Source organism: Hippoglossus hippoglossus, chromosome 1, assembly GCF_009819705.1.
Source record: "Hippoglossus hippoglossus isolate fHipHip1 chromosome 1, fHipHip1.pri, whole genome shotgun sequence".
NCBI lineage: Eukaryota > Metazoa > Chordata > Actinopteri > Pleuronectiformes > Pleuronectidae > Hippoglossus > Hippoglossus hippoglossus.
This window is the reverse complement of record NC_047151.1, coordinates 21817685-21831436: the sequence shown is the minus strand read 5'-3', so window position 1 is coordinate 21831436 and position 13752 is coordinate 21817685. Positions and strand designations below refer to the sequence as shown.

General features: G+C 43.5%; 1 protein-coding gene across 8 annotated transcripts in view; it reads left to right on the top strand.

The window, feature by feature from the left end:
• lrba (LPS responsive beige-like anchor protein) overlaps nucleotides 1–13752 on the top strand; it is a 179758-nt gene that overhangs the window by 130681 nt on the left and 35325 nt on the right. For all 8 annotated transcript variants that reach the window (XM_034585812.1, XM_034585804.1, XM_034585874.1 and 5 more), the window contains 5 exons: nucleotides 138–253; nucleotides 388–500; nucleotides 6295–6435; nucleotides 7729–7848; nucleotides 10349–10501. In XM_034585812.1, coding sequence (XP_034441703.1) covers nucleotides 138–253; nucleotides 388–500; nucleotides 6295–6435; nucleotides 7729–7848; nucleotides 10349–10501 — 643 coding nt within the window. The remainder of the gene's footprint in view (nucleotides 1–137; nucleotides 254–387; nucleotides 501–6294; nucleotides 6436–7728; nucleotides 7849–10348; nucleotides 10502–13752) is intronic.

The window sequence follows — 13752 nt, the reverse complement described above, 5'->3', positions numbered from 1 at the left end:
GTAACTTCAATCGATTTTTCATTGAATGACATTTGTATCGCTGAAGTCTAATAAAGCCTTTTTTTTCCAAAAGTCACCCGTGCAGGAGGACGTGAATGACTACAGCTCTTTTAAATACCAGTCACTCTCTGTTGTAGGCGAATCTCCCTGGCTACACCAAAGCAGCTTTTCAAAGCGTCCAACATGACCCAGCGCTGGCAACGTCGGGAGATCTCCAACTTTGAGTACCTCATCTTTCTCAACACCATCTCCGGTGAGCACACCACCCACCACCCACGCTCCTCTGTGTTGTTCGTGCAATCTGTGGCACAAACCTTTCAATAGATGAACAATCACACAAACACAAAAGTAACTTTCTCGTATTTTCATTTTCTCTCCTTCCACCAGGTCGCACCTTTAATGACTTAAACCAGTACCCGGTCTTCCCGTGGGTTATCACCAACTATGACTCAGCAGAACTTGACCTCACTCTGCCCAGCAACTTCAGAGATCTGTCTAAGGTAATGCACTCGTGGCAAATCCTCCCCTCGTCCTTTAGGAGCCTATTTTTTTTACTAATTGTAACGAGAGAGGGGGAGGACAGTTAAGATGCATGAAACATATGGATGTGTGTGTTGCACCTAAAGTCCATTTAGTTGCCGTGTAATTGCCATTGATCTTTGTTAAGTGATCCAGCTCCTCAGTCTCTGGTGGATGATTGCTATCTTTACACAGGTGTAGCAATGTCCTGCTCATTCCACCACTTATGTATTTAAGTGGAGGATTAAACGTTAATGTAAAGTTTTTACATAGATGTTTTTTTAGGTACCTTTAACTATTGATTTGTATATTGTTGGCATCCTCCCTGATATCTTATTGTATCTAAATCCAGGTTTTGACTTGGGTTGGTTTAGTTAATCCTGCCCTGCTGCAGTTAAAGCTAATTTGAATCATTTTCTGTCCACAACGGAAAATTCATAATTTATTTCTTTCACGTTTGACCTTCTGCAACACCCCAGGAAGTGAAGTAATACTCCCTGGTAGCTCCAGGCTTCAAGTGATTGAGCATAAAACAATGAAACCTGCCAGAAGATGCTCCCTGGCAGATAAATACACACACTCACACTGCTGAAATGGCTTAAAATGACTCTCCCCCATATTATATATAGACGTCCAATTATTTACTTGCATGGACTCCCTCCCTTACACGAGCAGAGAAAAAGCTGATGACTCCGAAGCTTGCCAGCTCCGCTAGTTGGACGGCAGCTCAGTTGTGCGTAATGGTGTCCAGTGGTGGGAGGACAGAGGATTAGTTTGAGAGTGAGATGATTGAGCGACTGTCTCGCTGCTGGAACCAAAATGACTGAATAAATCAGCCCCGGCAACGAAAAGGCATGTGTTAATGGACAGGGGATATGTCGGAGGAAATGCATTTCAGAGTTGCACTTGAGGGCATTTTGTTCAGGTCTCGGGGGCGTCCATGTTCATGCAGGGCGAGGGAGAGGTGGAAGCACTCATCTAGTGATGGGACAGGAAACAGATTACAGTGAGGATGTATTTAGAGCAAATGTAGAATTGGATTAATAAATGTAAAGAGCTGTGTTGATCTGGGCGTGTTGGTACTTGTTCCTGTGGGATGATGAAATAAGGACCTGTCACATTTAGTTTGTTTTTATATCAGATCAGATTTGATTGGATCCTCATTAGATTTTGAACACAAGAAAATAAATAAAAAGCAAAAAAAAATACATACATGTCCATGTCCACGTTTTTAGTTTTAAAACTTTGTAAGATAAAAATACAATTTAGAGATTTTAATCCCGTGTTCAGTTAAGGCTTAGATGTGGTCAGATGGTCTCACTCACATACTGTAAAAATAAAAATCTTCTTGTTTTACTGTGATTTTAACTTTTATTGGGTGACAGAAAACTGCACAGCACTTTATAAACTGTCACATTATAAGACCATGCATGTTGCAAAGTAACCTGAAAGCGTTGCATTGGCGTTCAGCAAAACTTGAACCAGTGTCATCTTTTAACTATTTTTGACAGACAACACTGTGTTTTATTGCCAAAACTACTGTATCGGCATATATATATTTTTAGCTCTGCTGGTTCTCTGATGCTGCTCATGCTTTTAAAAGTCCCAGCTGTCAAGAGAGTTAAGAGTTTGTCAGCAAAAAGCACAGAGAAAAAACAAATCCCCTGAAATTTCAAGGCTTGAAATTCTGGTATGATCAGACCCTTAAATATTCATTAATATCCACTTAACCATAGAGAAGGTAGAAAGATGTTATCTGTACTATAACCCAGTTCAAAGCTATGGCCCTGTACAAATAACATGACTGCGAATGCACAAGCACACATGAACCATCCACTCACAGGTCCATTCTCTCACACTGCTGTCATACAGAGTCAAACAGCCCAGCAGTCAGCACCTTGTCCCCGAGCTTCGCCCCGGTCCTGCTTTCACTTTCGATCTGCTCCTCTGTGTCTCTATCCTGTGTTTTCATAGCTTTCCCCACGGTATGAGGCCGCATAATTTCTCTGTTTATCTGGCTTCATGTTGCCCAGTAGGCTGAAGTGTGACAGTTGTGCTCGCCCCACCAACACACGCACGGACCCACACAAACACACGCAGCCCTCCCTCGGTTTCTCAGCTCGCGTCTGCCTCCTGCTCTTCTCCTTTGCACTGCCTCTGAGTTTGGACAGCTCAGCCTCTGTGCTCAGTCAGGCCTCGCAGCCCCGGGGACTAACAGGATGAAGGGTGAGATGGGTGAAAGGAGGAGGAACAGAAAGACAATCAGAGAGCAAAAGAAAGAGGAGGAGAATTTGAGAGGAGAAGAACAACATCATTTGATGTCCTTGTTCTTCTTTCTCCTCAGAGAGCAGAACAGCAGCAGAGAGAGAGAGAGAGCGGAGGGAGGGAGGCAGGAGGCCAATCTTTATTATATCTGTTTTATTCATGTTGTTGACACGTGTGTGAAATCAGTGTATGACCACTGGACCGTGGCAGACTGCAGTGTCTGGAAAAGGGCAGGCAGTGCTGTGCAGCCCACCGAATCAAACCCCCCCGCCCCCCACTCCTCCGCTCGCAATCATTTGTATTCTGTGTTTCCTTTCTCTGAATCCTAATGTTGTGTGACCTTCACAGTAAGTTCAGGAGCTTCACACGTGTCCGCATCATTCACCACCTTGCTTGATTTCTCTGTATTGTTTCACTTCTCTTTCCCTTTGTCTGTCTCTCTCTCTCTCTCTCTCTCTCTCTCGCCCTCCACATATCTCCAGTCCCCCTCTTATGTCACATCGGTGGTTGTCTCTTATAGAAACAGGTCATCTGAGAAGCCTCCAGTGACATTGAGAAGCCAAATTGCCATGAACGTGTGTGTGCGTGCGTGTGTGTCACACACTGTCATCATCCCCAGAACAACAGAGGCCACACAGAATTTATGTTCCCTGCTGCCAGAGCCGTTCTGACCCCGGGGACTTTCTTATCATAAACTCTAACCTCAACCTGACATCAAACGCTGACCCCCGAGATAACATTGTAGTCACGATAAGCACACACTCGAACAGACTGCAAGTGTTGTAATTCTCTGCTGTTTCTTTATATTATTATTCCACCGACTCCTACAGCTCAATTATGAACTGATTTACCCACAAACAAACATGCACTTGTCCTATTCCCAGAGAAACGTCAAATAATTTCTGTCCCTCAGTTCAACTCAAGGTAAAAGCATCTTCATTCCTCTGTTGGACGGCTTTTAATGAAGCACAACAAGCAATTAAAAGAATTGTTAACCTTCTAACTATAGATTAGGCCGTCTGCATTCACATGGCGACAGAAATAGTGAGGATTTATTGAGCTTTCCTTGTACCTTTGTGCTATAACCTACTACTCACAGCCAGATCAGCTAATGGTGTATTGATTTCACCATACGCGCCCCATATGTTTATCCCCCAGGCCCTCCACACTATTTTCACTGTTTAAATAGGACATTATACATAAACACTCCTTTCAAAAGGCCCTTTTGATTTATGAGTCAAAGCCCTGGTGATGCTCAAATTGTTGGTAAGCTATTATACTTCATCACCGGTGACCCATTATTGTTTTAAAAGCAAAGTAGCACTGGGTAATGTTCTTATTATAGTTCTCAGCAAAGTCCATTTAGCTCGTGAAGGTAGTGGTTTTGTCTGGGTGTGTGTACCCTTGAGGACATTTGAATATTTGTGTTCTTACTGAGGATCATGCGGAGAGAACCAAGTTAAATGTTATTGAACAAATTCACTACAAATGATATTTGAGATTGTTGACACACATGTCGTATTATGTGGTCCATAATCTGAATTATCAGTAGAAAATCTTTGATATGAAACTGCTAAATATCAAACCTCAGCTATATTTCGTTATCATCAGGGCTTAATACGGACATATTGTGAATTAATTGACAATTTCTTAAATCTGTATTTATGGGTATGTATTAAATATTCCCATAAATACTTTTTTTTTTTTACTTCCTCCCTAATATCGGTATCAGTATTGCCCTCCAAAAAACCCCATATCTTTTTAAATGTGTGCATGCAGCATGTGCTGTGTTACAGAAGTATCATAGTTTTAATTATAAATCTGATCATACTTGGTCACAAAATGTATTGATTTGTTTATACTGTTGTTATCTGCATAACAGTTTAGTTACTCTAATTATTCCTGTGATGTTCTTTCTTCCAGTAGCTTTAAATTGGCTCAGTAACACCATCTCCACTTCTACTGTAGAGGAAGAACAGAGAAGAACTAATCCAAGATGAATCCCTCTGATGTTTACCTCTTCAAAGTGGCAGCGCACTTTGTTTCTGCGGCTCACTCTCTAGTCTAATTAAAACCACCAGATTGGTTCATTTATCTGAGAGCTCATCAGAGCGCTATTCTTCGCTGCAACATATTAGGCCAATCTCTGGTGGGGCAGCAGCAGGTGTTCCATCAACACGCTGCCAGGCGCCCGGCTCTGATGTACGGCGCCGTCACCGCCGCTCTGTTGTAGCTACTGTAAGCTGAGCGCGCTAGCCTCAGTGTAATTTACAGCGGTAAACAATGCCGCACTCACGCAAACCAACAGCTCCCACGTGCACTCGCACACAATTCTCTCTCTCCCTCTGTCACTGTGGCACTTTCAGTCTTTTTTTTATTTTATATGCCTCCTCTCCCTTTTCTTTTTTTAATGAGCCGACTGTTATTAGGGCTATAAATCAGACAAATGGGTGTGATGTATAATTCACTGTGTGTACTCACCCACCCCCAGTGGCCCTGTGGAAGCCCACAGTGTATCACTGTCAGCACAGAACTGCAGTGTTGTGGCACAAGGCGTTTTTGCTTTGTAAATCTGCTCACGCTCAGAAACACTATTTACAAAACAACATACAATATGCACACAATGATCAGTAAGAGCAACCGATTTAGCACAAAACTTCGGTGCCTCCTTCCCACTACACACAAGTACATGCACACAAGCATGCTCCATTACGCCCCACATAAAACAGTAGCCATATCACAGATCAATATCCCAGCCTGACCCTGGAAGAGTCTTGTTGTGACAGGTACCCAATGATATGAGAGAGATCCAATTGATCCACGTCCTACTACACCCTCATCCTCAAAAGGCCATCATTCCATTACCATTGATCCGCTCCATGTGAGTGTGTGTTTGAGAGAGATGAAGGGGGGTTTGAGAGAATGAGGCACGGCCAACAGAAGACTAATAAAAATTGAACCAGCCTGAAAGTGATTTCTATAAATGAGTATTTAAATAATAGCCCGGCAGCACAGGGTTATTGGTTTTCGGAGAGCGATGGAAAATTAATGCGACTTAACCATTTTTCTAGACTACAAATAGGGCTGGTGACCAGTATATTAGTTACAGATTAATAAAAAGTAGAAATTAAAGGAATCCACGGGCCCTGCTATTGATATTCCTGGTGGGCACTCTTTCATTGGAGCACATTAGTTCTCTCTGACAGATTACAGCTGCAGGGGCTCTGTTTCACAGCCTCTAAAAAGCACTCTGTGGGAAAGGATTGATCTCTGTCTGAAGGGAAACATCATCCAATATTCATTTGAGATTGCACAAAGGTTACTAGCTTCATTTTGCCTCGCCGCTGTTAATGCTGCCAAGAGTGGGCCTTGAATATATTCGCAATGAAATCCACTGCTGCCTCCTTGCTCTCCCTCTGCTACCACACAGTCATTGTCTCTGCAGCAATAATAGGAAAATCTCAGCTTATCGTTATTTTTTTAACGTATTTGAAAATATGTTCTCCACAGCCCATCGGTGCACTGAATCCCAAACGGGCGGCATTCTTCTCAGACAGATACGAATCCTGGGAGGATGATCAGGTGCCAAAGTTCCACTACGGCACCCACTACTCCACCTCCAGCTTCACCATGATGTGGCTGCTACGTATGGTGAGTATTTCATTTCAAATCCCTTTTGCACACGTCCTGGATTTTCTCTTCAACTAAGATAATACAACTCATACACTGGATTTACCAAGGCCTCACTTACACTGAGTTTTGAAAGTATAGTTATGCACAATCTGCACATTCAAGTCATTTGTTAAGCAATTTTAATGTTTTTTCAAATATACATTTATTATTTCTTTGGAAATTCATATTATTCCACGAAACAAATGTATTTGGATCAAATTGAGAGTGTATGTTTGCAAAATCCTGCATCACATGCGTATTCTTCCTAATTTATTGTGCATATAATTCATTACACTCTGTCGTTACCACATAATAATACCCAGGCAACAAAAACAATGCAATTAAATGTCTGCCATGATTTTTTTCCCCCCCAAGAATAACAAGTATTATATGAGATTTGATATGGTTCTGAGAAGCATATTCAGCGTACGTTGTGCAGCGCAGGGCTCACTTTCGGTACCTTTGTTGAATGGATGCCATCAATCTTCCCATACTGCACTCAGGGGAGAGGGAGGTTACTAAGTTTCTCCAATGTGCAGTTTTCTGCTGTTATTGTCCCAGTAGCTCACTGTCTCAGTGACTCCCAGCAGAGTTACCTCATTGATCCCCGCACATCATTAGAGGGCTTATTCTAAAGCCACTTTACCAGAAACCCACTCGCTTACACCTCTCACTTAAAGATCAAACTTCCCGTCGGAGAGTAACTGAAAACTGCAGTTTTCTGTGTGTATGTTACAGCCGCACCTACTTCTGTTGTGTTGCTTTGAATGCACAATGAGATACATCGGATTTAACATCCTGCAAATGATTTCCCTACAAATGAGCCTTTACGTAATTTCAGGCTGAACTCAATTAGCTGTCTGTAATGTTGGTCTGTAGCTGCGGCCCAGGATATTGTGTCCATGTCACTTGTGGGCTATTACGTCAGAGCGACAGCTATTGATCTGTTCTAACAAGATTAGACATGATTAGAAATGCATCAGTGGCACGAGTGTATTGGCTTTAGTAGCTCACTGGGATTATTGTTGATTCACTTATTCATTTTTGGATTCCAGTTCGTAAGAGGGTGTGTAAAAGGAGTAGATTTGGTTTAGATCTGGTTCAGATTTGAGTGTTTTATGGAACATGGAGGAATTCGTTTTTTTTTTATTGTATGCCTTTATTGCACAGCAAGCGATTCTGTTTTATCAGTCCTAATCAGGTGTCGCCTTAAACAGCAGCACTATCCCGAACTCGGATTTAGAGCATTTTTTTGTTTGTGCTTATCATCAGGAACCCTTCACCACGTTCTTCCTCAACTTCCAAGGAGGAAAGTTCGACCACGCCGATCGCACCTTCTCATCTGTGGCGCGGGCCTGGAGGAACTGCCAGAGGGACACATCTGACGTTAAGGTAATCTAACACGCATGAAGTGAAAATCCTCTCCAAAACATTTGGCGTCTTTTCCTTTTAAGGTGGCTGAAAAGTTAGAAGAGATAAAGGAGAATAAATCCCCATCAAGCAACCTTACAGACAAAGGAGAAAAAGGTTTCAAAAGAGTAATGTTCAGTCACTACCAATCATTGTCCCTTTGCAATGAAAGCTTCCTGGTCTTCTGATCAAAGCGTTAAGATAATCCTCATCTGTCCCAGCCGCCTGTCTCCGATCCAGCCAACTATAACCTGGACTTGAATCCCTGCCCATTGGGCCCCCAAACTCTTAGTTGTTTGGAACTGTTGGATCTGCCCTGCAACAGTACAGGTCATTCTCATACTGAGGGCCTTTCGAACCCCCAGTGCACACTTTAACTGCTCTCTTAAAACATTTACGACTACAGTCAGACATTCTCTGTCAAAGCCGGGTCTTGCTTGGTCTCCTGGCACTGGGTCACTGGAGTGGGGGGGGGAACGGTGGTGGTGTTGGGGGGGTTTTGACGCTTGATTGCGTTTACCACCCCCCTCACATCCCGCCGATAAAACATGTGGATCGTGTTACCGCGTAGCTGGCCAATGCTTGATTACGAAAAGCCCAACAAGAGCCCTCGTTTGCTCTCTCAGTCTAGACCTGTCAATGTGGATCAAACTGTGAGAGCTCAGCTCCAGATCAAAACAAAGGGGAAATCTGGACCACATCACTTTGTTTCCATGTTCAGTTGGAATTTTTTAACATATTTTGAATGAGGGTCCGTCAACTTCATCCACTTGAACGCACACATTCATTTGGTGGCAAAAGAGGAATTAGAGACTAGATGTATCAATTTAGTATGCTAAGTACTCCATTTAGCTTTAGCACCGGAGTCATTGATAGCAACTCTGTCCCTGCCAGAGGGCGAAAGGCCCCAGTGTTTTCATACCCTGCTGCTAAAGAAGAGGCGATAATAGCTTACAACACCCAGATTCAATGTGGCTCTAGCCTGGGTGACGCTAGCGTGACCTCCATTCCCCAATCCCCTGACCCCCGGCCTCAGCCCAAAGGCATCAGAGGGGGGAAGAGGAGAGAAGAGGGTTTAGAGGTAGCAACAGTGGAAGTGTAGCAGAGGAGCCCAGGGGCCAGAGCCCCTTCCAGTGACCCATGACAGGACAGGATTGGGGATCAGAGGGGCTGGCCTCTGACCAGGCCAGTGCAAAGGGGCCACTGCACATAATGGTCCATGCAAGGCAGGCTTGAGTGTTGGGGAGCAAAGCCCTCAAGATTTTGTTGGTTGTGTGGGTGGGTGTGTGTGTGTGTGCGCAGTTGTGTGTGCATGCATGCGTCCCTCCACCTTCTGGTCAAATTTACAGCAGGCAGCAGCGAGCGATCCTGGTTGAGCTGGAGGCCTCGTTAAGAGTTTGACCTTTAGTTTCAGGTCAGGTTTTGTGGAGTAAAGAGATTTAAAAACTGAGGAAGTGCTGTGTTGTTTTAAACTCGTGTGTTTGCTTGCTCACTTGATTGGATGTTGTCGCCCCATTGTTGAAAGGAGAAGGTCTTGTGCAGCTAATCTGTAAAGTTTGCGTGTGTGTAGTTTATGTATCTTTAGAGATCATGTTTTATATGACTGCGTAAAACCTGCTCCTCATGCTTTAGCGTAGGGTGTCGCGTTCTGTCAGCAGTGCTGCCGGCCTGAGAGACGACGGCATGTCACCCTAACGTCTACAGCGGTTTGCCTATCTCTGATGTCACACTGTCACCATGTTTGAATGTCTCTTCTTGACTCAGCACTTATAGTCACACGCTTTGTTCAAAAGACAACAGGACGAGCATCAACTCTCGGTCAGAGATAGCTGAATAGTTTAGAAAACTCCACTCGGACGCATATAACAGACGCAAAGTCATCTGCTCTATACTGGGATAGTTCTTTCTTTTTCTTTGTGTGTGTTTGGACTCTTGTTTTTTCTCTGATGCCAAAACCCATATTAGGGTGGAAAAAATATGACGATACCAATGTATTGGCCAATATATCAATTAAAAAACTGAGATGACATTATCGAATTTAATTTCAAGAATTTGAGGCTTGATATTTTACAGTTTAAATATAAACTTTATGATAATTGATTGTAAAATATACAATAAATATGTAAAAATATAACTTGAAAATAACAAAGGAAACAAACCTTTTTCTTTTACGTAAGATGTAAACATATATCCATATGATACTTGTATATCTGTGCATCAAATGATTGGGAATTATCGGTCAAACTCTTTTTTAATTCTTGAGCTATTCTTTATGCTTTCAAGTATTCAAATTGTACCTCTCCGCATCAGAACCTTTTGGTAATGTTGTCTTGATTTCTCTGAGCCCTCTGTGGTTCCAGACCTAAGCCTGCGTCAGCTCTTTGACAGACCTCTGAACTGTTGCAAATGGCCACACTATTGCAGGACATGTTGATTAGTATCACTGTTTCTTGAAATATGTCTCAACGTTGTTTCCACACAGGAGCTGATCCCAGAGTTCTACTACCTCCCCGAGATGTTTGTCAACTCCAACAGATACAACCTGGGAGTGATGGAAGAAGGCAGCGTGGTGTCTGACGTGGAGCTGCCGCCCTGGGCCAAGAGTCCAGAGGAGTTTGTCCGACTCAATCGGCTGGTGAGAGAAAATACACAGTAATATATTTGATATATAAAATACATGCTAGTGCAATGGGCAAGTGGATCACAGAGCCACAAAACATCCCTGTTGAAGTGTCCTTGAGCAATACAATAAGTCAACCTGCCCAAGCAATACCACAGTACACTCAATTATATAGCACATACATATAAAGGTTTGTAGTATCTACGACTTAGTTACATATTTACACACACACAGGCTTTTGTGTCTGACTTTTATATCCCAGAGCACAGACTGACTGAAGTCCTGTCAGAGGTTTCTGCTTCTCCTTGTCTCGGCTGGAAATACTAATTCAAAGAGACAGTGTTATTTCCTGACCGTCTCACAGTTCTTCCTGTTACCTGAGCCTCCTGCTTCTCCCGACAAGCCTCAGCCTCTCAGGTTGCTGCTTTGCCCGTGTGATCCAACGTCAACTTTTCCCCTTTTCTCCCTCAGCATCTCACCCTCTCTGCTCCCGCTCTGTGCGCTCTGGCAAATGTGTTTGTGTGCAGAGAAGTGATGCAGGATCCTCTTTCTGATCTCCACTTCCTGCCCGCTCAGGCCATAGCAGGAATATTCTGTCTGTGTGCGTGTCGGATGTTGTCAGAGTTGCTGTCATATTTTCATTGTAGATGTTCTCTCCTCTTACACACACACACACACACACACACACACACACACACACACACACACGCACACGCGCGCACACACTCGCACACACGCCTTGGAAAGTGAGGTAACTATTTGGATCAGATTACTTTGCTCTGCACCAGAAGGTCAAAAGATTGATTTTGCTCTTTCTCTTGTGGCTTGTTATGGGCATTTGTGGTCCTTCATCTTTTGTTTTACTGACACTCAGCGGTCAGGTCGTCTCGTGAATGAAAATATCTTCATAGTTTGATAAACGTGGCCAAACTAAGCAAGAAAAGGAAAAGAACTCAGGAAATCACACCACAGATTGTGTGTTTTTTTTTTAATGTCTTCCCCCTGTTTTGATTTTGGATCTTTCTTTTTTTCTGGTGAAAGCTGGCATTATGTCGTGTGTGATGTGTGCCCACAGTAGTAATGGGTGCTGATGAGGCTGGCTGTGCTCTGTGACCCGTGAAGTCTTGTGGTGGGCTCTGTTAACCAGCCTGCTGATATGACCAGACCCCCTATCATTAATCACACACTTCCCTCTCTTTGGCTGTCAGCATGGTCTGGGCCAAGGTGGATGTACTGGGGAAAGCTTTCTGTGGTGGTGGTGGTGGTGGTGCTGCAGTGCCCTACAGTCAGTGTACCAAAGCCCTTTGTTTAACTATTTAGAATTTTGAAGCATAGTCTTGCAGAAGTCACCTAGTGCTGAAACAATTGGCCTCTCAATTGTTAGTACATTTATTTAATACAATGCCTAACACATTTTAAATGTGAGGATAGGTAGATTTTAACAGATAACTAAAATAATCTTTAGTTGGTTTACTCACTTTTAAAATAGTTATTTAGGGTGATATTATTTTATGGTCTAAAAATCTGTCAAACCTCCTACACTGGGGAAACCAGCTTGTTCAAATATGTAAGTTAACACTGCACAGGCAATTTTGGTCCTTTCCAAAAGCTCTATGCACATGCACAGCTCTCTGCTAGTTACTGTATTCAAGCTGATACAATTTCAGACTGCGGTTTCTGTTTCCACTCTGTGCAAATTGAGATATTGATCCAGCGTGCAGCCGAGCTCAGCGGGCAGATGTAGGTGCACGGAAACACAACGAGCTCAGTTGTACAGGAGCTTTTTTCTGAGGTTTCAAACCAACAATAACAAAATGAATATCTGCTTCATACCCACATGGTCAGCTTTGCATATCCACAATCCACCATCCCCTCAGGTAATATTAGGTGGTGATGATAATGATGCTGTCAGGAGGCTGATTGGTTAATTCTTGGAAGTTGTTGGGGTCAATTGGAAATGATGATCACACATCAAGAATTCATATTTATGTAATGTTTATTTAATAAGCAAAACTAAATATTAAACATGACTCTAAAAAACTCTACCTGCTTTATATATTGTAAACATAATCGGAATATGTCCTATATCTGTTTAGCTCAGTCAAATTGTGGATTAGAGTAAAGTAGACTGTGGTTGCAACACTCCTCTAGTGTGAGTTCACCCTTTTAAGAGACTCGGTCTTACAGTACGACAGATCATACACAGACAGGATGGGAGAGACGGGGTAAAGGAGGGTGGACAGGAAGAATAAAGGAGAGAATGGGCCGAGGACAAGGTAGAGGGAGGGATGTGTGGGTGGACAGGTCTCTGGTCGTGACAGATCGCTGGCATTAGAGGGTGTCAGCTGGCAACTGTGGCACTGTTGGGAGAGAGATGAGCACGGCGGCGAAGAGAGAGGAAGAGTGAAGGAGTTAATGGGCTGCTTGGCTCTCTTTAGCTCGTCTGCTGCTAATGGCCCCGCAACACACGGATAGACAGCAGGAGAGAACACGCAAACACGCGCAGATGCACACATGCTACAAACACACACACGCCTGCTGTCTGCACTCTGGTTATGAGCCCTAGATGATTAACAGCTAATTAGGCCCCAATCTGGAAAGGCCATTAAAAGCCTCTCACAGTAAAGGATTGTGCGGCTGTGCAAAACGGCAGCTTGTTTTTTTGTTGGGAGAGAGTTGCATGGTGGGTAGTTGGTGGATATAAACATTACATCAAACTATAGTCTGGCTTATGTTGCTCTGCTGCTGGAAGTGTCATTGTTCATCGCTAATGTTTAGCAGAGAGTGTGTTGCTTGGCAACAGATTAAGTACGTCAACTATGTGCCTACAACGATTGTTGTTTAATCTCTGGCTAACCCTGCAGCACTGGAGGCTAAAAGACTAAAGTTTAAGAGGTGCTGAGGAATGGTTGCGTTTTAGAGAGTCACTGGAGACCCAGCACCTCAGCACCTTAAGCCAAGCATGCACCTTAACTCCACTGAAGTGCCTACAGTATACTTAAATTCTTGCTTGTAAAGACACACTCCCTTTTCCTTGGTCCATCACACACACAAACATGCGCACACACACACACAATCACTGACACACTGGGGTCTTGAGGCGGCATGCCACAGAGATCAGGGGCAGCGTGTTGTTTTTACCAGGAGGTCAAAGGAGAGGTTAAGAACTTGATCCCTCCTCCACCAGATAACTACACGTCTCTGGGCACTGTCAGCCTCTCTGACATTCCACTATATATGACCACATCTCACTTCTCTGCTCCACT